General features: G+C 41.7%; 3 protein-coding genes across 6 annotated transcripts in view; 1 reads left to right on the forward strand and 2 right to left on the reverse strand.

Annotated features, from left to right (window-relative positions):
• Window positions 1-2,833: 2,833 nt before the first annotated feature.
• Window positions 2,834-8,063, reverse strand: GDF9 (growth differentiation factor 9). Of its 3 annotated transcripts, none has more exons than XM_060143578.1 (3): window positions 7,800-8,063; window positions 5,177-5,372; window positions 2,834-4,037 (listed from the first exon to the last, which is right to left on the reverse strand). In XM_060143578.1, exons 2-3 carry the CDS (start codon window positions 5,352-5,354, stop codon window positions 3,070-3,072), a joined length of 1,146 nt encoding a protein of 381 aa, XP_059999561.1. In that variant the 5' UTR covers window positions 5,355-5,372; window positions 7,800-8,063; the 3' UTR covers window positions 2,834-3,069. The 3 variants fall into 3 exon arrangements, with proteins under 3 accessions (XP_059999561.1, XP_059999562.1, XP_059999560.1); XM_060143579.1 differs by having other exon boundaries at window positions 7,805-7,854; XM_060143577.1 differs by lacking the exon at window positions 7,800-8,063 and having other exon boundaries at window positions 5,177-6,206.
• LOC132517059 (cytochrome b-c1 complex subunit 8) lies at window positions 7,890-14,460 on the forward strand. 2 transcript variants are annotated; one of them, XM_060143580.1, is made up of 3 exons: window positions 7,890-7,982; window positions 8,140-8,307; window positions 14,321-14,460. In XM_060143580.1, the coding sequence occupies exons 2-3, from the start codon at window positions 8,154-8,156 to the stop codon at window positions 14,431-14,433; spliced, it is 267 nt and encodes an 88-aa protein (XP_059999563.1). In that variant the 5' UTR covers window positions 7,890-7,982; window positions 8,140-8,153; the 3' UTR covers window positions 14,434-14,460. The 2 variants fall into 2 exon arrangements, with proteins under 2 accessions (XP_059999563.1, XP_059999564.1); XM_060143581.1 differs by lacking the exon at window positions 14,321-14,460 and adding an exon at window positions 8,959-9,164 and having other exon boundaries at window positions 7,891-7,982.
• Window positions 14,461-15,620: 1,160 nt separating this feature from the next.
• Window positions 15,621-22,358, reverse strand: part of AFF4 (ALF transcription elongation factor 4) — a 93,576-nt gene continuing 86,838 nt past the window's right edge. The window contains exon 22 of the mRNA XM_060143576.1: window positions 15,621-21,478. Coding sequence (XP_059999559.1) covers window positions 21,351-21,478 — 128 coding nt within the window. The 3' untranslated portion in view covers window positions 15,621-21,350. The remainder of the gene's footprint in view (window positions 21,479-22,358) is intronic.

The raw sequence follows: 22,358 nt of genomic DNA on the forward strand, positions 1-22,358 counted from the left end.
GAAGTAATTAACCACATGAAGAGAACCTACTTGGCTTGTCAATTCTGGTAAAGGATGAAGTGTCTAAATCTCCAGGTTGTGTTTATTTTTCCGTCTATTTATAGAACAGTTAATGTATAAAACAGCATACTTTTCTGCTCTATCATAATCCACTCAGCCAATCTCTATATTTAAGGAATGTTTTGGGGACTTAACATCCTCTAAATATTCTAAAGAGTATTTTAAGTGTTTTAATTTCATTTCAATTATTTTATAAGTTACAATCTCTCCAAAGTTGCAAATTGAAATCAATTACTTAAAATTTTGATATAAACCAAGTTCTTCTGTCTGAGCATTTTTCTTTTATCACTTTTATAGTCAGGAATACTTCCTCCTTTACCTCGTGAAAGAGCAACTTAATTTTTCCCACAGGCTGTCTAAATTGAGTTCTGAACCAACTCGAGCAGCTGCTGCTCCTGAAGCTGATTAGTAAAACAAAGTATTCAGCGTAACACAGGAGTTGATTTAAACCGATAAAGAGCAGGAAACTCAGAGCTGAAGGAGAACCCAGCTCCTGACATGGCCCATTGTTCCTTGGTACACTAAGGCACTCATCAAGTTAGGTGACCTCGTATCTCATCTGGACTAAATACCAAAGCTGAATGCACCTATTTAAGGCAGATGAAGCCTCATCCTTGAATTTCCAGATCTAAATCACTATGGTCCTTTCTCATTTATTTTCTAAATTGGCAGCTTTTATAAGAGTAACTGAAGAAACACAGGTTTCATACGGAGAAGGCAGTTAGGAGACTAGTGTATCCTCCTCGATTGTGTAGAAGAGAATCTTTGAAGTTTAAATTCAGCAGATATAGAAGCCCTGCATATTAGCGCTGTCCTCTGAATGAAAGAGACTAGATTTACAAATAAAGCCTAAAGGGATGGGGGAAGTAAAGCTTACGGTTTTCAAGCTATCATTACTCAGCTATAGCATCAAAACACTGTGCAACTGTTTTAAGTCAGTCAATTTTAGAACTTACCTATACGGATGAACTATAATATTTATCTACTCCTAATTTTGGCATTGACCCTAATACTTAACTTCCACCAAAACTACCCCACCATTTTCTTCTTTTCAAAACCTCTGATTGCCGACCATATTCCATACTCAGCCACAGAACTAGGCCATGAAAAAAAAAAAAAACCACCCCAAAACAACAATAAAGCAAAACAAACTCCCCTGTTTAAGGGGAAAAAAAATGTCAGTTTTGGGCATTTGGGGAACTATGAGGAATCCTTAAAGTTGATGTAGATTTCATGTGGTCCATTTGAAAACAGCCATATTTAAGGGAGATTTACCTTTAAATAAGCTCAGTTGTACCTTGCCACCATCACTCGTGCCCTGGCCATTCCAAATATTTTTTTACTCCTAAGAATGACAGAGAATGATACAAAACCCTGAAACACCATTTTATCTCTTATACTTGCAGCTTCATTTACCCAAGAGTAATGACTCCTTCAAGTTATACAACAGATGGCAAAGTTATTTGGAAACCAGGCCACCTAAAACTTTTCAGTCCCATTTTTTGGAAAAAATGTTTTTTGGAGGGAAAAAAATCATGAGCAGATAGAGCATTTTGGACAGTGTGTGCAGGTTTGTAAGGTGTATACAAGATAACACCAGGAAACAATTCAAAAATAAAGCTAAGAAAACAATTTCATTCCCAACAGCATCAAAAGAGAATACTTAGAAATAAATTTAATAATGTAAAGTGCAAAACATACTCGAAAACTACAAAATATTTTCTAAAGAAATGAAAGATCTAAATAAGTGGAAAAACTTCTCACACCTGTGGATTGGAAGACTTAACATTGTTAAGATGGCCGTACACCCCAAACTAATCTATAGATTCAACACAATCCCTATCAAAATCCCAGCTGACTTCTTTAGACACTAAGCACCAAGCAAAAATCATTTACAAGAATGAGAAGTACTTGCATCTTGGAGTTACTTTTGGTTTGTAGATAAGGGTTTTACAAACTCTGAAAAAAATCACTGCATCGGCCCCGGACTCTGCGCCTCCAGGGCTTTCTCAAGGTAGGTTTACTGAAAACCCACATAAAAGCCCTCATATCCAAACAAGGCCTGCTCTGTAATATAACCTGGTCACTGCCAGCTTAATTTAGTGCTAACAGTGCTATATCCACCTGGAAAAAAAACCTGTCGGGGTGGAGTGATAGGAGCTGAGGGAAAGCAGCAAAAACAAGCCAACCAGCCAAGAAGAAATGCTTCTTGACCTCCTTGCAATGGGTCAGAGTTTTAAAATATATAAAGGAGAAAATACATTTTAAAAACCTTGAACTCTGCATTTTCTTGGGAAAATTTGCAAGGCTATTTCCTTTAAATAAATGGGACAAATGTTATTGTTTGACATGAGTCAACCAATTTATATAAGCCATCTAAGGAGCAGAGTTAGTACCAATCACTAATACAACAGATATGGGTTATATTGCATACTCTCTAGTCTAATGACTCTCACTTCGTCAGGATATAGAGAAGTTAGTCTCTCTCACTCTGAAAAAGGGATAGTAAGTGGAGCTGAGACTATCTTTTAGACACATTTCCTCTCCCTCTCAAATGACCATTTAAAAGCAAATCTTTAATTAAAACCACACACAGAGAAAAGTTATGCCACTCACAGGAATTTATGGTTCCATTAAATAAGACTATAGCAATCTGAATTGTCTATTTAGAGCTGCAGTTCCATCCAAGATTTATGCTAATTAAGCTTTTTTTTTCTTACATCAAAAACAAGACTCCTACAAAAGAAAAAAATAATCACTCAGGGGAAAAAAATTTAAAGCTTTCCAAAGAAGTACATTTTATTTACATTTGGAAATGAGAAAGGCAGCTGTTATCCCTTTACAGTGATAGATGCCACAGAATGTGCTAATCTACACAGGCTCCTCCTTACACAACACACTGCATTACATTTAGAGATTTGATACATGAAACTTTCTCCCAAAGGCAGACAGCCGCACGATATTTACTTTGGCCAGGAGACTCACGGTTTTACTTGAGAGGAGCCTATGTTAACGACAGGTGCACTTAGTGGCTATCATATCTTCATATTCTTTATAAGCGATTGAGCCATCAGGCTCAATTGCCAAAACACTCAAAGGGCTGTACTTGGCAGGTACACAGGATGGTCTCGGCACTGAGGAATCGAGCTTCTCATGGATGATGTTCTGCACCATGGTGTGAACCGGAGAGCCATACCGATGTCCGACCGCCCTGGGACAGTCCCCTTTACAGTATCGAGGGTTGTATTTGTGTGGAGCCACAATCCAGTTGTCCCACTTCAGCTGACTAAAGCTGAGTCTAAAGTCATGGAGCTCACACTCATTTTGGGGAAAAAGAAACTGTTTGAAGTATTCACTCAGATTGAATGAAGCTGGAACCAGAGGCTTCTTCAATTCAGAGCTGACAGTTTCCTGATCTCTCCGGTGACGGGACGATCTTATACCCTCAGCAGCCTCTTCTCCCATGGGATAGGCAGACAGCTCTCTCTTCTGGTCAGGACCCTGTGAAGGCCTCTTTTTATAGTGGAGGGAATACCACCTGTGATAAGCCTGAGCACTTGTGTCATTCAGATATAAAAGCAGTGAGGGGGCTACCAGAAGAGTCATGTTAAGTGGACAGTCCTGCGCTGAAGGATGCTGCAGCTGGTCTTTTACACACGTAACGTTTACAGACATGTGAATACTCCTCTTGTTGGAGGCCACTAGAGGCTGAAGGAGAGCCGTCACATCAATCTCAATCCATCTGTATTTCTTTCTAAGTTCAAACTGTGAGTGAAAGGTAAATGAGTATGGAACTCTTGGGAGAGTCTTGCTAGAAAACTCTGGCTCTTTTATCACCAGGTTGCACACACATTTAACAGGAGAGGGAAAAGAAACGGAGTTGTTGAAAGTGTATAGCAAGACTGACTTGAGTAAATGTTCAACAGCAGTAACACGATCCAGGTTAAACAGCAGGTCCACTGATGATGGGAGGGTACCTGAGGAGAAAAACACGCCACCAGTAATGCTCAATACAAATCGAAAGCAACACAAAGTCAGATCAAGGAATTAGCACCTCAGAATGTGCTTCCACCCTTCTTTTCCCACTTTCTCAAGTCTCAAAACAAAAGTTGGGGTGGGATGGGTGTTATAAAAAAAAAAAGCAGGTAACCAGTACCATAACTAAGTCCCAGCACTTACAGCTGGATACTTAATCACCAGCAATTCAGAACAGCTCTGGTGGTGAATTAAAACCGGGACTCACTACATTCTGAAGTTTCAGAATCTTAATAATTTGCTTCAAACATAGAGGAAGCTAAGGAGGAGAGCAGTATTTTTCTCTTGAAGAGTCTCTAAGGGGAAAAATGTAATAAAGACACTTGCCAGGCTTGTTAAGAAAACGTTCAAGTCCTTATGGACAGAATCAATAAAGAAAACATAATTGTCTAAGTTAATTTGGAACACTTGAGACCGACAACAAATGGAGGCTCTAAACCCACTGTAACAAAACAGGACATCAAGGAAGGAGGAAGGGTTTTAAATAGCCACAAAGGACCTGCTGAGTTAGAAGGGTTTTCTGTAAGTTATGAGCTAGTGAATATAGATTCTGTTTTTTAATAGTGCTGTTCTGTTCTCTCTCACACACAAAATTGTTGACTAATGCTTTGTTCTTATAAGGATCTACTGTTCCACGTAGGTACTTAAGCTTTCCTCTCACAGAAAGCAACAAACATGGGTAAATATCCTGTTTCATAAAACACACCAACAACTGAAAAAGATTCTTTAGGCACATATCCAGGCCAGAATTGGTAGAATGAGAAGAATATGCAACTAGAAGTCAAAATACCTCTTTTCCAGTCTTGATTTTGTGACCTTGGACAAGATGCTAACCTCCAGCAGCGCTTTCCCAGCCTTTAGGGCCATTAAGTCTCTTCTATCATATTAGCGCAGCTTAACCCATGAGAGAGCATTAGGAAGAAACAATAAGATCAAGTACCAGATTTGTCTGGAATTTGATATTGAGTATCATGCAAAGTAAAATGTAAGTCAAGGAGCAAGGGCCAGATCCTTTCTGTAACTGAAATGCAGAAGGTCTATCTTCTTCCCTCCACACATTAACCAGTCTGCTCCTACACACCTGTCACCTGGTCCCCAGGAGCCTGCTTGTGCTGGGCACAGGGGGTGAAGAGCCGAACAGTGTTGTAGAGGTGACTTCTGTTGGATTTCGGGATCCCCTCCTTGGTAGCACATGCCTTATAGAGCCTCTTCATATAGTGCAAAGCTCTGTCATCTGGCTGCAGCCTGGGGGCCTCCATTTGCCCATCGTACAGAACCTTAAAGAGAGGGGAAAGGAGGCCAGGTCTGTGTCTCCCATCTAGAGGCTGCAGAGAGGACTGAGGCTCAGCCTCAGTTTCCAATGGAGCACTAGCTGCAATCTGAGCTTCTCCCCTAGAAGCCTGAGAACCAAGGCTAATAGGAAAACAGAGCCAGGCAAAGCAGCAAAAACAAAGGAAGAACTTGCTGGGAAGTGCCATGGCTTGGAAGAATTAGCAAGAAACACGTTTCCCCATACCAGTCTTCTTCCTAAAAGCCAGGAAGAGCCTCTGTTGGTCTCTTAAATAAATGTTAGGTGTGTGCGTGGGCTAGGTTCACTTCTGTAATCAGACATCAAGGATGCCTAGCTGAAGGTAATTTTATCAGCTGTATGTCAAACAGCTGATAACACCCTCTTTATCCAATTTTTCCTAACTAGATACAGATTTACTTGGTTATGTAGCTTTCCTTTTCCTTTTCCCTGGCATTTATTTAAAATCGCTTAAGTTAATGGACTAGTTATGTAGCTGAAAGGCTAAGAGGAATTGAGGAAGGCTCTTAAAATAAAACCACCCATTTTCTGAGAGAGATTAGCATCCTTAAAGTGTTCCTTAGGTGCTTGCTGAAACTTCCAAGGGACATGGAAAGGCTAACTAATTATTCATGATGATACACAGATCTGTTGGTATGCAACTTATGGTATTCGGTTTACTCTCCCTCTCTATTCTCATCACCTCTCCCACTTCCAGGTGCTTAGAATAATTTACTGCATGTTGATTTGGAGGGTGAGAGAAAGTCACAATTGGCAATGAAATTCCAGAGAGCACAGAACTATTAAGTTGCCTAGTTCTCTCAGGTAGCTTAGTAAGGATATGTACTTGGAATACTGCAATATGCTTTTAAAAAGGAGGACATCGCCTTTAATCCTGACTCATTTTTAAATATAATTATCTTGATGCCTTTACTTTGGTCTGCACATTCATCTATACATACTTTAGTTGAAAGGTTTAGAGGTGTTTTCAGGTGCTAGAAAATAATTGAAAGTTTTATTTTTTATTAATCACTCTAATGGTAGTAGAATTTGCTAGGATATTTTTGTTCTTAACTGTTATAAGTATTTATGTTCTTGCCTCTGAGCTAAAATCAGGTTAGAGATTATGTTTTAGAAAAAATGAGATGCGTGCACAATGAAGAGCTGAATATACTCATGGTATAAGATACAGACCAGTCTATGCAGTACCCAGGCTGATAAAACCGAGGTATATTTGTAAATATTTTTAAAATAAATTTATTTATTTATTGTTTATTTTTGGCTGCATTGGGTCTTCATCGCTGCACGCGAGTTTTCTCTAGTTGCCGCGAGCGGGGGCTGCTTTTCCTTGTGGTGCACTGTCTTCTCATTGCGGTGGCTTCTCTTGTTGCGGAGCACGGGCTCTAGGCGTGCCGGTTAGTAGTTGTGGCACGTGGGGTCAGTAGTTGTGGCTCGCTGGCTCTAGAGCTCAGGCTCAGTAGTTGTGGCACATGGGCTTAGTTACTCCACGGCATGTGGGATCTTCCTGGACCAGGGCTCGAACCCGTGTCCCCTGCATTGGCAGGTGGATTCTTAGCCACTGCGCCACCAGGGAAGTCCCTATTTGTAAATTTTAAGTTCATTGCCTGCCAAGCCTCCCTGGCCCGTGGCTGGTAAGCAGGATTATAAAACACAGCCAAACTGTTGAATGAGAACTTAGTCCTAGATTACACATGGCCAGCAATGCCATGAACAAAACATTCACAGACATGCTGCATCAAGTGGAAAAGTCAGTCAGCTGTACAGGACAGCGGCATCCTTAAGCAGACAGCACTTTTCCGAAAATGGAATCGCTTCCCTCCTGGGAAGTGGAGTGAACTGTGGGCAACGTGACATCCCGCCCGCGGCAGAACCCTGTCCGAGAGAAGCCGGCTGCTGTGGAGGTCGCTTCTTTCTTCCCTCCTACCACCACTAACAGCTGTTCAGCAGTTGCTGGACTATTACTTGAGGGCTCCTGTGGCTAAATTTGAGGAAACATTTTTATTCTCTCTTGGGAAAGTCTACACCCTGCCAGTGGATTCTAATCCGGTGGGTGCCAAGAGAAGTCCCAGATCCGTGTCCCTGATTCGGGGCCTGAGGTCGCTGAGAGCTTGAACATAACCGATTCCTGTTCCAGCTACTGGACAAAACCCTACAAAACGTAGCGTCGGCTGCCAGGCGGCGGCTTCAGGGGCGCTCTCCACCACGGGAGAACACCCGACCCTAAGCGCGCGGTCAGCGAGGCCCTCGAGGCCGGCGGGGCCCTGGCTCTTCAACTCTTAGTCCGTGCGGCTCCCGGGAAAGGCGGGAACCGAGGAGAAGTTTGAGAGACTCGAGAGGGTGCCCCCAGAGCCCACTCAGTCGCGCTTGGCCCCACCCCCAAGCAGGCACCACCCACCTCACGTCACTCGGCCGGGGCGCTCCTCTCCCGCCCGGTGAGGATGGCGCCTTCCTCCGGAGACAGCCGAGAAGGGGTCCTCCCGGAAGTGACCTCACTGCCTCCTAGCGCGGCGTCCGATCCTACCGGAAGTGGTGGACGGAAGCCGGTGGATCCCGCGCTGCGGAGGGCGAGGTGACCTCGGTGCGGGAGTGGGGTCCGGTAGTGCGGTCTCGGTGGCCCTGGCGGGGTGGGGGCGCCGTCTAGGCTGGGAGGGATGAGGAGCGCCGGGGAGAGCCTCGGGTTGGGGGCGGCATGTCCGGGGCCTGAGCCCAGCGCCTTTCCACCCTCCGTCCTGCAGGCGCCACCGCGACCATGGGCCGCGAGTTTGGGCATCTGATGCGGATGCGGCATGTAATCACCTACAGCTTGTCGCCCTTTGAGCAGCGCGCCTTCCCGCACTACTTCAGCAAGGGCATCCCCAACGTGCTGCGCCGCACTCGGGCGTGCATCCTTCGCGTCGCACCGCGTGAGTGTTCTGGCCGGGCGGGGGGCTGGACTCCCATCCACAGTGGGCACTGCGGGTCCCTCACTGAGCACTCTACAGCTCGCCATACACACGTTTTCTCATTGAATAGTCCTGAATGACGTTGAACTGGTCATATCCTCCCCATCTTATAGACGAGGGAGGTGAGTCATAGAGAACTTAAATGACAGGCCCAAGGTCACTTGTGTGACTCCAGCGTCTCCCTCTGAGGTCATCTTTACCCACTTCTTAGCGATGAACTGTTTTGTGTTAAAGGTGCAGCAGACAGTGATGATAGTTGCACAACATTGTGACTTTGCTAAAAACTACAGAAGTGTACGTTTCAAAATGGTTAAATGATGAAGTTTATGTTATGTGAATTTGATCTCAGTTATCTCATTAAAATATTTTAAAATGTGCAACAGGGGAGCCATAAGGGAAGAGTTGGTCACCAATTTTCCTGGGTAAACCCCTTTCTTTTACACACCTGTAAAAATGGGTTTGTAATGTAACTTTTCTTGATCGTCTCGTTTAAGAGTGGTTTCTTAAAAACTAGAGACAGGAAGGCAGAATATGTTGTGAATCAGAAAAGAGGACTGAGATCCATGTGTCTTGTAAGTGCTCACTGCTTATTTTCATTTATTATTTTTATAGCATTCGTAGTGTTTTATCTTGTCTACACATGGGGAACCCAGGAGTTTGAGAAATCCAAGAGGAAGAATCCAGCTGCCTATGAAAATGACAAATGAACAACTCATCTGGATAATAGTTCCTTGTCTCTGAAAGACCCTTCTCTGGGAGAGGAGTCTACATTGCAGTGTCTTGAAGACACAATAAACTTATTGTAGGCTGCACTGTTATGATTTTGCGTTTTGTGTGAGCAGAGTCCTTGGATGTGACTGTTACTTTTCAAGTTCATGAATTCCCCTCCCCAGCATGAGTCCTGAACGGTTTTGGCTAGTCTGAGTTTGGTGAAGGATTGTAGCTCGCTCCTTGTTCCATAACCTACAAGAATGTAGCTGCAGCTACTCCTGTAGCTGAACAGTCGTGGATGGCATCGACTGTGGGTAATGTTGGCTCCCTGCCCACTATTTCCATACTGACAATAAAATCTAGTAGTTACAGTGTGTCAGGTACTCTTCTTAGCCCTTTACACAAAAAAGTTCTTTTAAACCTCACAACTACCTTTGGTTTTTTGGGTTTTTTTCCTTCAAAACTACCTTTGAAGTATCATTATTACACTCATTTTGCAGATGAGGACACAGGCACAGAGACGTTAAGTAATTTGCCTCAAATTATACAGCTAGTGAATGGTAGAGCGCTAAAGTTTGTGCTCTTAGAGCTGTGCTGTACCACATGATAGGAAGTCAGCTATGAAAGGAAAGGGTGAGGTGACCCCTTTGCCTCTAGAGCTGGGGTCAGCAAGCTGGCTGTGTTTGTACCAGGTTGCTAACAGTGGTTTTTAGCTGTGTATGGAAGGAGATTTCCTGCTGGTCCAGAGCAGCAACTTTCACAGGGCAGCCAGCATCTGGCCCAGGCTGTGTCTTTCCTTCTTATTCTAATGATTGTTTCTGCCTTTCAGGAACCAAAACTACCTCAAAACAAAACAAAAATCAGTAAGATGGCACTGATCGTGAGGCAGGAGAAGGAGGTACAGCTGAGACTGACAGACTTGGGCCCATAGCCTTTAACTGTTGCTTCCTCAATGTGTTATCACACCCTCATTCCTTAGCTGTGAGCTTCGCATTCATCAAATAGATGTATTAAGACAAAGCCATAGGTCTGAGGTTAACAGTGAAATGAGTGGCGTGTAAGAGTCTGGCAGGGTGGTACAGGCTTAACAAAGGACAGCGGTGTGATGAAAACTCTTGTCTCACCAAACATAGTCTAATTTTCCTGTTTGGCTTTTTGTCCAAGTTTATTCCCAGGGCTTGCTGCCTGATCTGCAACGTATATGGGTTATAGACTCCTTTGAGAATCTGGTGAAAGCTGTGGGCCTGAAGAAGGTATAAATGCATCCTTAACCTGGCATAGTTGGAACAGGTTCACCGGCCAGGGGAGGATCGATCACTGCCTTGACAGGCCATTGATCTCTGGGTTTTTTTTCCCTCCAGTTTTAGCCCCAAGCTTCCTAGGGACTATGGCCACCCTTCCTTATCCCATATCTTGGCTTCATTTTACCCTTAGACTTTTATTCTGGTTCTTTTGAGTCCTTTGGAGATATCAGCCCAAAATCAAACTTACCCTTTCTTAGCCCAGACCAGGCACTGAGCCTCTTGGTCTGAAACCTTTTATCCCAGGAGTGCTCTACGGAGACGACTGTCCTATAAGCCCTTGCTAAGCTTCTGCTTTTGGATAAAATTGTTAAAGGCTGCTTTAAGCCTGTCCCTCACCAAGGGGCTTCCCTCTCTACGCTTGGAGACCCAGAGCTCTGTGTAGCAGGTTCCTGCGGGGGTGGTGTGGGGCTGGTGGATGGTGTGGAATATGAGTTATATCTCAGTGCTCCTGTACATGATATGTATGGGATCTGGGATCATTTTATGGTTTATTCTATCTGTAGAAATCCATAAAGAAAAGGAAAATGGGTGAAGTCTCTTAACGAGGGATCACTGTTGTGGGCCTCTGTGCCTATAACCCACCCACCTGGAGCCTCCAGCCAGGGTGTGGCTCCTTCATCTGCTGCTGGGGCACAATCCTGTGTTCATTTAGCCCTTCTTTTCCCCAGCAGTGCACTTGCTCCCACAAGGGCTTTTATCTCTGCAGAATGCGGCAAAGGGGATTTTTCCGTCGGCCAACAGAGTCCCAGAGATACAGGCCCAGAAGTCCGTGCCAGTTCTAGCCAGTAATTGAGCAAATACACTTTGACCCTTTGTTGAAGTTTTACCTGGAAAAGTCTTTCCATTTCAGAGGCTTTCATTTTTCATTAGGCATCTCCTGCTCAGGGGCAGCAAAAGTTTCCAATTACTGTCAAGCCCTTCATGATTTCCCCTCTACCTGGAATGTGTTTCAGATAGCTGCTCATATAGCTACACACTCTGTCTCCCATTTCACCCTAGGCACTTAACCTCAGAAACACTTGTATTGTTGTATTCAGAGTTTCCAAGCTGTAAGCTATCAAACATGCTTCAGTCTCACTTTCTTCTTCTAAATTAATCATTTGAACCCCCAAATGTCAGTGCCTGAGGGGCCTCAGAGATATGCTCCCATCTCATTGACAGAACAAGAAACTAAAGCCCAAAGAGGGGCAGGGCTGGCATCTGGTCAGCTCCCCTACCTGGGCCCCTGGCTCCTGCCTCCCAGCCAAGCATTTCTCCTTATGGACGCCTAGACCTTTCTGCTGGAGGAAGGAACATGTACTTTGGGTTGATTCATTCAGCAAAATACTTGATTGTAGAGAGCCCCTAGACTTTTACAATTTTTATTTTTTAATGTCAGGAACAGGCCACAGCTACTCAAGGGATGTGGGATGGCTGTGGACAACTTCTGTCACTTCAGTTTAATGCTGTTTGGATGCTGCTTTGCTTTTAAAAGTTTGATTTTGCTCCATATTTAAATAAAACAACTACAGAGTTTGTAGACACATGAAATACTCTCCCTCACAGTGATTCCTTCCACAGGCAGTAACTAATGCATCTTTTCTTTTGGGAGGAGGGATGGCATACAAGATAGAGGCTTAAGGGACTTCCCAGACGGTCCAGTCGTTGAGACTCTGCGCTTCCACCTCAGGGGGCACGAGTTCCATCCCTGGTCGAGGAACTAAGATCCTGCATGCCTTGCGGTGAGGCCAAAAAAAAAAATAAGAGGCTTGAGCTACAAAGGCTTCTGCAGTGTTGTCACACCCATGATGATGAATAGTCCTTCTCCCCGCGCACAGAGGGGGCCCAGAGCCTCAGGCCCTTATCCTTGGCTGTCGTATTGGCTTTATAAGTTAATACAAAAGGCTACTTTGATTTTCCTTGAAATACAGGAAGGCAAAAATGGAGGATTAGGAGAAAGTATCCGTCTTTGGAATCAGCACTTTCCAAATCCCATTTGGCACATCCGTCTACGCTCAACAGGAGGCTGGCACTCAGTCCACAGACCCAACTGGCTCTAGGATATCACGCTGTTCAGTCTTTCACTTAATCAGATTTGTGTTCTTACCCAGTGTTCACTAGGTCACCACACAGCCTCTTCCCCACCCCACAAAAGTTCTAGCTAAGCCCCTACTTGGGGTCATTCTGTATCAAAGCTCAGGAGTAAAGGGAAGGAACAGCTGACTAGTCTCAAAATTGCAGGATTGCTTAGGTGAGTTTGGCATAGTTCTGCTTCTCAATGTTCCTTAAGTGCAAGCAGTGGTATCTCCCTCCAGGCCTTGCCTGGTCCTGAGAGGACTGGAACCAAGCAGACAGATCTGTGGAGTCACAACCCGCCCAATCCCAGCTCTGAGGCCCACCATACCACCCTCTTCTCCCTTGGCAAGAGGATTCGTGACTGTCCTGTTCCACCTTCAGCTGTGCCACATCTCCTCCACTTTTCCTTGGGAACAGGCAGGCCCTCACCACATATCCAACCTGTGAAGATGAGAAGGGCTTTGGGAAGAGGTAACAGCCAGGTGTTCAGGAGGACACAAGGCTGAAGAAAAATCTTGTTGCATTTGTCTTCTTGGCTTTTCCTTCCAGGTTATAGGAAAATCTGAAGTCCTATTTATCTTACTCAGAATTCACACCTTTCCACACAAATTTATTAAAATGTCTATGTCATTTAATGGGTACCCATAACTACTCATGGTTTAGGTACATGCTCTTTCTTGGTCTAGAAACTTGTGTTGGTTCCTACTTAAGGTGACAATGTTTTGGGCTTTGGAGAGATCTCAGCCCTATGCCTGCTTCCCTGAGGCTGCTGGAAGGATGTGCTCTGTAAAAGGCCCAGTCAGCTACTGGCAAGAAAGCTAGTAATTCAAGGTTGACAATGTTTATCACCACCATCAAGCTCTCTCACTGATTTAGGGGCCCCTGCTATCTCCTCATTCACATTTTAAAAAAGGAAACAAAGTCAACCTATACTTATTCATTCAATTCACCCATGATTGAAACAACCAGTCAGTCCTGATTGCCCTTCCCCTGGGAGATGGCAGGTAGGCCAGACTTTGAACTTTCTGCAACTGGGTTTCCATTCTTTACAGAGATGATGTGGAACAAATAATTAGGGTGATAGTCCATCTATACAAATGGGGATCTGGGGCACTTGTAGACCATGCTTGCTGAAGTATCCTCCCACAGATGGGAGATAAGGGCCTTATCCAATTGCCTGTAACAAAATAGGTCAGTGCTTTCCTAGACAAGGCTGAAAGGGGTCAACACTATTTCTGAAGACCTCATTATTAGAATTCTGTTTTGACTAAAGTGATCTCACTAAGCTATTTTGGAATCAAAACGTGGCTAGGTGTCTGGTCTCCCTCAATGGCTTCACGTGGCTTTTCAAAGGGGAGGCGGTAGTGCTGACTTTTGGCAAAATGGGTGGAAAGGTCCACGCCAGCAACAGATCACTCAAAGTCCAGATGAGGGATCAGTAAATACTACATGCCTGAAAGGCAGGCCTTGAGCACATTCCTCTCTGGTAGACATTAACTTATTAAATTGACCATGACTGCAAATATAAACTTTGCCCCCATCTCACTTGGCAACCATAGAAGAGGCAGATCTACCTATAAAAGGGAGTGGGAACTGTCTCCAGCCTTCATGATCCAATATCCCATCTACTGAGATGTGGCACCTCAAACTCTTTGCAGTACTCCTGGTCTGCCTGTTGCTGTTAGGCCAGGTAAGAAGAGAAGGATACATACGTGGGTGGGTGGGGATGGTAGTGGTGGTGGAAGAACTGTAAGCAGACCTTGAGCACCAGACTCAGTCCTGAGGAATGGACCCTCTGCTCTGAGTCTACAGTATCTGGTGGGGGGGGGGGAATCATTATTCCAAGTTGTACAGCAAGGCTTCAACTCTTCCATACCTGAGGTGAATCTGTCTTTGTCCTACAGGTATATGGCTCCCCAATACCAGAATTGAGTTCAGCAAAGAGAAGGCTGAGGAGAATGACCCCATTTTGGAGAGGGGTTTCCCTCAGGCCCATTGGAGCCTCCTGTTGGGATGATTCTGAATGTATCACAAGGCTATGCAGGTACTCCACAAACCTGGGCCCAAGAGGCCTGGGAAGCTGCGCAAAGGAGAGATCAGCACATACACAGACCTAAAAATAAAACTGGGGTGGAAAAGTGCCTGGGTTGAGGTGGGAGCTCCACGGGGGAGAATCCCTCAAGAGTTAAAAGCCAAGAACGGCTCCACACAGGTACCATGAAAGAGTAGTTCCTTTCCTTTCTTCGCTCTACCCTGAGATTGGATATCAAGCAGAGGAAGGAAATGCAGTAGACGTGGCTCTGGGCACTGCTAGACCTCTGTCTTAAAAATCACCTTTTCTTTTCCCTTAGAAAAAGACGCTGTTCCCTAAATGTGGCCCAGGAATGATGTATATACACCAGGGGAAAAGAGGACAGCACTTACCTACAACAATGCTCCGTTCTATGGAATATTGATTAACTGCATTTGGTTGGAGGCACTTAAGTAAAGCAATGTTGTGTTTTTAGATGTTTAAAGACAGGTGTATGCTTTAAATTGGTCTCCGTATCTTCTTACAATGTTGATATGCAGATAAGCATAACTAGTCAACTTAAGAGTTTATTTTTCTATGTATACTATAAAATGTCTCAAACTGAAATTCTGGCAGCCTGGAATTCATGCTTTTGAGGGGAAGAAGGATTTATTTTGTATACTATAGAAAACCCAGCAAGGCCTAATAATGTGTTAACTTCTCAATCCGGAAAGCGCAGTGAGAGTTAACATTTCTTGAAGAAATAAAGAACACAATGGCAGGCTAAAGGCAGAAGTTTACTAATAGCTAGTGATTAACCTCGGCAAGTTCATAAACTATGGCCCTGGATCCTAACCCTTCACTCCACGTAAAGAACATTTCAGTGAAGTGTCAAAAGACAGGCGATACTGGCACTCAGTGATGTGCCCTAGTTTGTCTATGAACAGAGAACTGGAAGAAAATGAAACAATAAAAGCCCAAGCCATGAAGAATAACAAAAAGGATGTGTATGAGATTTCTGTTGGAGCAGGGTGAATTCTGATCTATGCAGAAGGACCCAGCCAGTTCAGAATTTCTATAATCAGAAATTAAGACCTGGACTGATGGGACCAGACTTTTAAAGAAGAGTAGCACTGGACCCTAAAATACAAAACAGAAATTACACGAAAAGGGCAAAGTAGGAGTTGAAGAAGTGTAGAGAGCAGTGTTTATAAACTTTAATACAGAAAATCTATTTGATATTTATTAAACTTCGTTTCTCCAGCTATGGTTTGGCATTATACAAAGCATCTTAATGACACAGTAGAGTTAAAAAGATCTTTACAAATTGAAATGTGATACCCTTGTCTCCAAATATTTTAATTGCCATAAATTTGTTTAAAAATACACATTAAACGCATGTTTGACACTCTAAACTTTCTATAATCTCAATACCACAAAATACATATAATATACTATACAGATGTGGAAAAATCTAGTTAGTATATAATACTTTGCTCACCATTAACAGCTTTGTTATGTGAAATGCACATACTGACTTAGAAATCCTAGCTTTTGAGCCCCAAAGTACCTCTGAAATTTTAATGTATTACAACAAATAAAAATCACAGTATATAATTGAAATTTTGGTTGAAAATGTCAGATGCCTAAATATTTTGGATAAAAGAAATGTAAAACAAAGATTTGGATCATGTACAAAACAAAGGCATTCTATCAGACACTAACAGTACCTTTCTGCAGAATCAACAAGGCTTTTATCAGCGGCATTACCTCCCCTCCAAAACCCTCCCCAAATATCAAACCATTATTCACCAAATAATTTTAATTTCAAATAAAAGGATTTTCAATAAATATATAAGTATTTCCCTCCTCCATATACAAAATTTCTTAAAACCATTCAAAACGGAGGCTAGATAGAAATTTTCATAACTGTGCTTACCAACCCTACATCCGGTCCTCAAAGGTGATGCCTTTTCAGGCACTACCACCTGGGCCAGCTCTGTTGGTGAGCCCCGTCCCGTCCCGCCCCGACCCCAGTACTGCTGAATGCTCATGTCAATGATTTGCCAGGTGTGTGCATAAAGTTGTAAAATGGGGACACTTCTTGAACAGCAACAACAAACTCAACAGTATGGATAATCATGGCATTGATTTGAAAGGCAGCATTTCCAAATAGATATTTTCCAGAGAGGAACACAGCAGGTAGAAAATTCCAATGGATAAAACCTGAAAAGAAACCCTATGTGGAAGCAGTAAGAGGTCAAAACTGAATATTACTAGAATTTCTGGGTGAGAGCTTTTTTCCCCATGCTCATTTAGAGAGCTTTTTAGCTGTTTCTTTTTAAAAATGGGAATTTATGCTTAGCCGAGCAATGGTGGCAAGGAGAGGTCCAAGCTGACATTCCTGAAAGTCAACTTCATTATATGACGATTACTTAGGTTGCTATTTTAGGTTGCTTAAAGATTGTAAGACTTGGTTTAGACTTAACTCTAATGCCTTATTCTGTGACCAAATTCTATCAAACAGAAGAGACTGAGATATTCTTTCCATTCGCTTTTCTGGAGACTGTAAGTTCTTTTTAATTAACCATATGGTTCGAGTAAATAGAATCTGTATCTGCTTTACCAACTGTTAATAACTTACTTCCTATCACTTGCCAGCTTAGTTACAGGGTCTAGGCGTCTAAAATGAATTTCTCTATTAGTGAATATGTGAAAGATATGCTCACAAACATGAACAATTTGGCCTCTTGTCACTACATATTCTAAGTCATTCAATACTTATCTCTTCTATTTATTTTACTGAATAGCAACCTTAGATGTGCAATATTATTTATTATTGGAAAAAAGTTTGCCTCTCCAAGACATAGATAGATACATGAAATTGAAATGAAATCTGTGTTCCACATAATTAGGGAATATGAGTTATAGGAATCTATATGGATTTGAAATGTTTTGCTTCCCAATTTATTTAGGAAAAATAAAAAATCATCACAATCTGCCTAAAGCATCATTCCCAGTAGATGTTCGTGGGACCCAGAGGCAAACTTCTATAATTCAAAATACATTATGAGGCCCTTTTGTTCAATTAGCAACTGGAAAATTAAAATCCTTCCCACCCTGTAAGAGCCCTATTATACTACGGAAGGGCTCAAATATATTTTAAAAGTTAATTTACTACAAATCATAGTAATTAAGCTTTAACAATCTAAAAGGAATATACATTGCACCCTTGAACATTAATATTCAAGGTGTCAACAAGAAAGTGTCTTAGATCAATTTAATAAATAATGTGGAAATAGTTGCACTAAGCTAAAATACTAAACACACACATTTTTGACAAACTAACTTCATGTTTTCATACATACATACATACATATATATAAAGTGTGTATGTGTACATAATTTTAAAATCCAAAGTCGCATACCCTCACACTTCTAAGAGTGCACAGCGTACCTCTCCCCTACATAACTAGGCATCACTGACTGGAGCGATCACGGGCTGTGCTGAAACTCCGCAGAGTGCTGCTGGCCTCCAGAGCCAGAGATTTCACTTAGAACAGGTGTGTTTTGTAGGCTCTTGCTTCACAATGCAAGCTTATTCAATAAGGTAATTTCTCGAAGTTACTGTCATTAAATATAAAAATGATGCTGTCTGATCTAGCTGATTAAACCTTTCTTTAATGAAAAGAAACAAACAACAATTAAAAAACAACAACAACAGCGAACCTAATAAAGCCATAAGTGTGTCGCTCAAAGTGCAACCCAGATGCCTGTGGATCCACCAGCATGAGAGCCCCACAGAGCACAGGCATGTGTGGGCACGTGCACACATTTCTCTAGACAGCTTTTACATTGGAGAGTTAAACTAGTGATGCTCAACCTTCTCTACTCTTCAGCAACTACAGCTGTAAATTTATCTGAAGTACTCATTGCTTATAAAGTCAGTTCTTAACTACTTGCCCAGAAAAAGGTGGCACTGAGGCAAGAAATGGGCTGAATCCTCCCCAGCCAGACCGGACCTGTGCTGGATTGAGGAAGCCTGAATCACCTGGAGGGGAGTGCTCCCCACAGCCCAGCCTAGGCCGGGCAAGACTATACCATGTGACAACTTCATCCACCATAGTATGTTCGTTGGTTGCCTGTAAAGAGTCCAGTGGGGTAGGCTACTGCCTCCTGGCATACAAGTGTGGTCTTAAAGCAGTCAACAGAGTAATTTTTTAAATAGCTGCTATTTTTATAATTAACTATATTAAATACAAGTCTCAGACTAAGTAAGTTTTTAGCTATTTGTCAAAATCAGTTGTAAATAGTTAGAGAACACTGAAGACACCTACTGAGGAAGAAGGAATGGTCGCCTGTGAAGGAGTGCAAAGTATGTGCTGGAACAGATGAAGACAGACAGAACTTCTGAGGAGATGGACACAGAGGAGAGGGAGTGGTGTTTCCAGAGACTATTACACTGAAAATACAATTATTTAGAAAAGGATTTTGATCCATTGCCCATTACCACCTGGTGGGAAAAACCCTCAACAATGAAAAGCTTATAAAAATTCATTTTCCAAGAATTAACACAGTTTTAGAGAGAGAGTACTTTACCACAGCACCAAAAAACATGCAGGAAATTCTGCTTTAACAAATTATCACTGTGATCTGGGAAATGCTCCTGCTACCTCTCAGGACCCACAAGAGACTAGAACACACTGGAACTCAGAAGTGCCCCACTGGCTGCTGTTGCTGGAAGTCTAAAAGCTCAGAGGATACTTTTTCCATTTCTAAGATATCATGGAAAATTAAGGAATCAGAGTCAGAGAAATCAGAGAAGAACAGGACAAACATCTACTTGATTAACTGTGGCAAGTTTCTTACTGAATAACGATCACTGAGAAGCTGTTCTCTTAAGGAAAACTGTTCCTAAAACACACTAAGATTAAGTTAGCAAGGTATCAGAGGCAATTTCTCCAAGGGAAAATTGTTAAATTCAGCATAATTTGGAGATCTGAATCTTCAGTGATATGCAAAAACAACTTGAGGTACAAAACCATTAAGAAGCTCTATAGAGGCCACAGGACAATGAAAGTTCACTAGCTTCATAAGTAACTGTAGACTCAGATGCAGAGGAGTCATTATACCACTGGGCTTGGAGATTTTCTATCCCTTCTTTCCCATTTCAAGCCTTAGCAATCATCTATAAATAGCAAGGCAATCCTTTTTTCTGATTGGATGGATTCATTTTTGAAATTGGGAGAAGGACAAACTATTTTTTGAAGCAGCATTACCCAACAGGTTAGACTAAGTCATGTACCAAAGCATTAGCTTTTCTGAAAGAATTAATCTTTATGTGACCCTAAAGGACGATTGAAAAGGAAAGAGAATTTAACATTATTACTACAGAATACCAACCATACGGGTGATCTGCAACTAGTGTAAAACTTCATCTGTAAACAATCCATAGACCCTTCATTTAAAGGTAAGATTTAAGGCACACCAGACATGATAGGGGCACTAAAAACAAAAGATAGAAGGTATATTTCTCACTTTTGACTCCTATATGCACCTTATAGGGAAAGGTACTTTGATATACAACTCTTACAGAGCTGGCTTCTCAAGCTCTACCCCTGCTTCCCTCTCCTTCCCAAGAGAATTCATACTGAACCAAGTTAGGTACTTTTCTAGTGTGAATTTTCTGATCCCATCAGAAACATACATCATTGATGAGGGCCTTCATAATACAAAGGTAGTAAACACAAGACAGGTTTAAAAGGAGAAACTGATCATCTCTACATCAGGCATTAGAGCTCTAAGTTGTATAGCAAAAGCACACACACCAAAGCTCCAGCCCATTCCTACATCAGTCACTGAATGCTCCTATCAGAGCATCACAATCTAGTGTGGGAAAAAAATTTTAAATTAGAATTCTGAAGAGAGATTTTACCCTACAAACATCATCAATGCAAGAGATATAGGCAGCAACGCTCAGGAGTTAGATCATCCTTTGTTCAACAGTAACTTATTCTGTTTCAGTTAAGTGTCAAATTATTAGTAACAAAAAACCCCAAAAAACAAAAAACATGGTTTTAATAAAATCCATAAGGTTCAAGATTGTCCTTTTATGAAACCCTTCACATGATATGCTTCTCCTAGAAAGTTTGCCTGCCCTCTTTTGTAATGCATTAAATGCAAGTTATAGTCACCTTGTGATTGCTATAGTGTTATTAACACATGTTCACAGTTCTTGAAATAATGCATACCAAATCAGACACATTTCCTTGAACATCCATGTAGAACGCCATCTTCTCATATTTAAGTGATTTTTCATGTGTAGAAGAATATCCTTAATACTAAGTATAAATTCTGCAATAATAAAATTGTACTTAAGATCTGAAGTAATATCAGGTAGTAGGTGTAGAAAGAACATGTCCACATTCTAGATGAACCAACTCTTACTCTTAGAAGAGTTACCACAAAAAGACATTATTTTTAGGTAACAAAGCTCCCAAAGTATATAAATAAAAATGCCTACATTAAATTTACACAAAATATTCAACAGAGTAAATTCATAGGCAGAAATAACTAAGTTTTAAACTAGCCCCAATCTGGGCACTTAAAAAAATTAAAATAAATAGAATTTCAACTGATTAGTTATGAATTGCAACTGAAATTTCAATCTTATTACAGATCATTGAAACCAGCTTATCAACGTGCTGCAGATTTAAAAGCATTTAAATAATTTTTCATATTGGGAATATTGAAGGGGTCAAACTACATGATGGCTTTGGGTTATAAAAAACAACACATGAACCAGGGAGGAGAAAACCATTCCTCATTCTTAGTGTCGACTAGGTGGTATGTTATGGCAGTTTTCCTTCGTGATGTGACACAGTGTTGTGGAGAAAATCAGAGGCAACAAGAATGTGTTCAGTTCAGGATATCAACTTGGCATCCTGGCGAAGCCAGTGCAGTCCCTGCCGGGTATAACGAACTAGGTCTGTCATGATGCTTGCGTTAAAGATGAGAGGACCCATTACTTTATCCAGTTCAGCAAAGAATTCTAGAAAACCAAAAACACTTATTAAATGATGCACACTCTTTTAAATAAGTGCTTTATAAAGTTTTTAGTCTAGACTGTAAAATGCTATTCATATAAAGTAAAAAGCACTCCCTCCTGCACTAAAATAACTCTTCGTGTTTTAAAACAAATCATCCCATAGTTTGTCAAGTTATATTTTTTCCCTAAGTCACGAAACATTTTTAAAAGACTATATGGTCAGGAATTAAGAGTTACACATATAAACAAAATGTCACTGATGGAAATTGCTAGTATGCAGCAAACATTATTAAAATGGAGACCTAATTCTACAATGTACTATGACTCAAAACATTCTCTGCGTACTGTTTTTGTATAAGAAGCAAGTGGTACAAAAAAGGAGGATGTTATCTGCATTTTTCCCGATAAGAGCCACTGTGAGGTTAGACAACCTTTCTGCTATAATCATATGTCATACAACTTTGATACATTAAATCTCATGTTTTAGACAGTAGTTTAAAAATGTAAGAGACAGAAATGAAAGGATTCTTCCTATGCAAACAAATACAGACTGATGTGCATGTAAGGCAGGGTGCAGAGAGGAGGAAGGAATGATAATATCCTGACATTTGATCCCAATGCAATTTTGGAAGAAGACGGATGTAGGACTCAGTAAGGAGAGTTTTTACATGTGCAGTGATGACAAAGACCTCAGTATACTTAAACAAGATAAGAAGTAATCAAACAGTTGAGGAGAAAAGAATCTTCTTTATAGAATTCCAGCTAATAAATTCCTGATGAATTTTCTGTTTCCTAATGGAATAGCACATGTAGGTGATGACCATCAATGGATGCTAAAAGCCTAAGTTAAAGTTTAATAGGGAATCTTAACATCAAACTGAGT

Source organism: Lagenorhynchus albirostris, chromosome 3, assembly GCF_949774975.1.
Source record: "Lagenorhynchus albirostris chromosome 3, mLagAlb1.1, whole genome shotgun sequence".
NCBI lineage: Eukaryota > Metazoa > Chordata > Mammalia > Artiodactyla > Delphinidae > Lagenorhynchus > Lagenorhynchus albirostris.

Excerpts from the sequence above, each read along its gene's own strand:
- GDF9 (XM_060143577.1), bottom strand. The coding sequence starts at position 5,573 with ATGGCACTTCCCAGCAAGTTCTTCCTTTGTTTTTGCTGCTTTGCCTGG. Across the intron at positions 4,038-5,176 it reads TCCTGGGGACCAGGTGACAG|GTACCCTCCCATCATCAGTG; the intron begins GTGTGTAGGAGC and ends TTTTCTCCTCAG.
- LOC132517059 (XM_060143580.1), top strand. The coding sequence starts at position 8,154 with ATGGGCCGCGAGTTTGGGCATCTGATGCGGATGCGGCATGTAATCACC. Across the intron at positions 8,308-14,320 it reads CATCCTTCGCGTCGCACCGC|GTATATGGCTCCCCAATACC; the intron begins GTGAGTGTTCTG and ends TTTGTCCTACAG.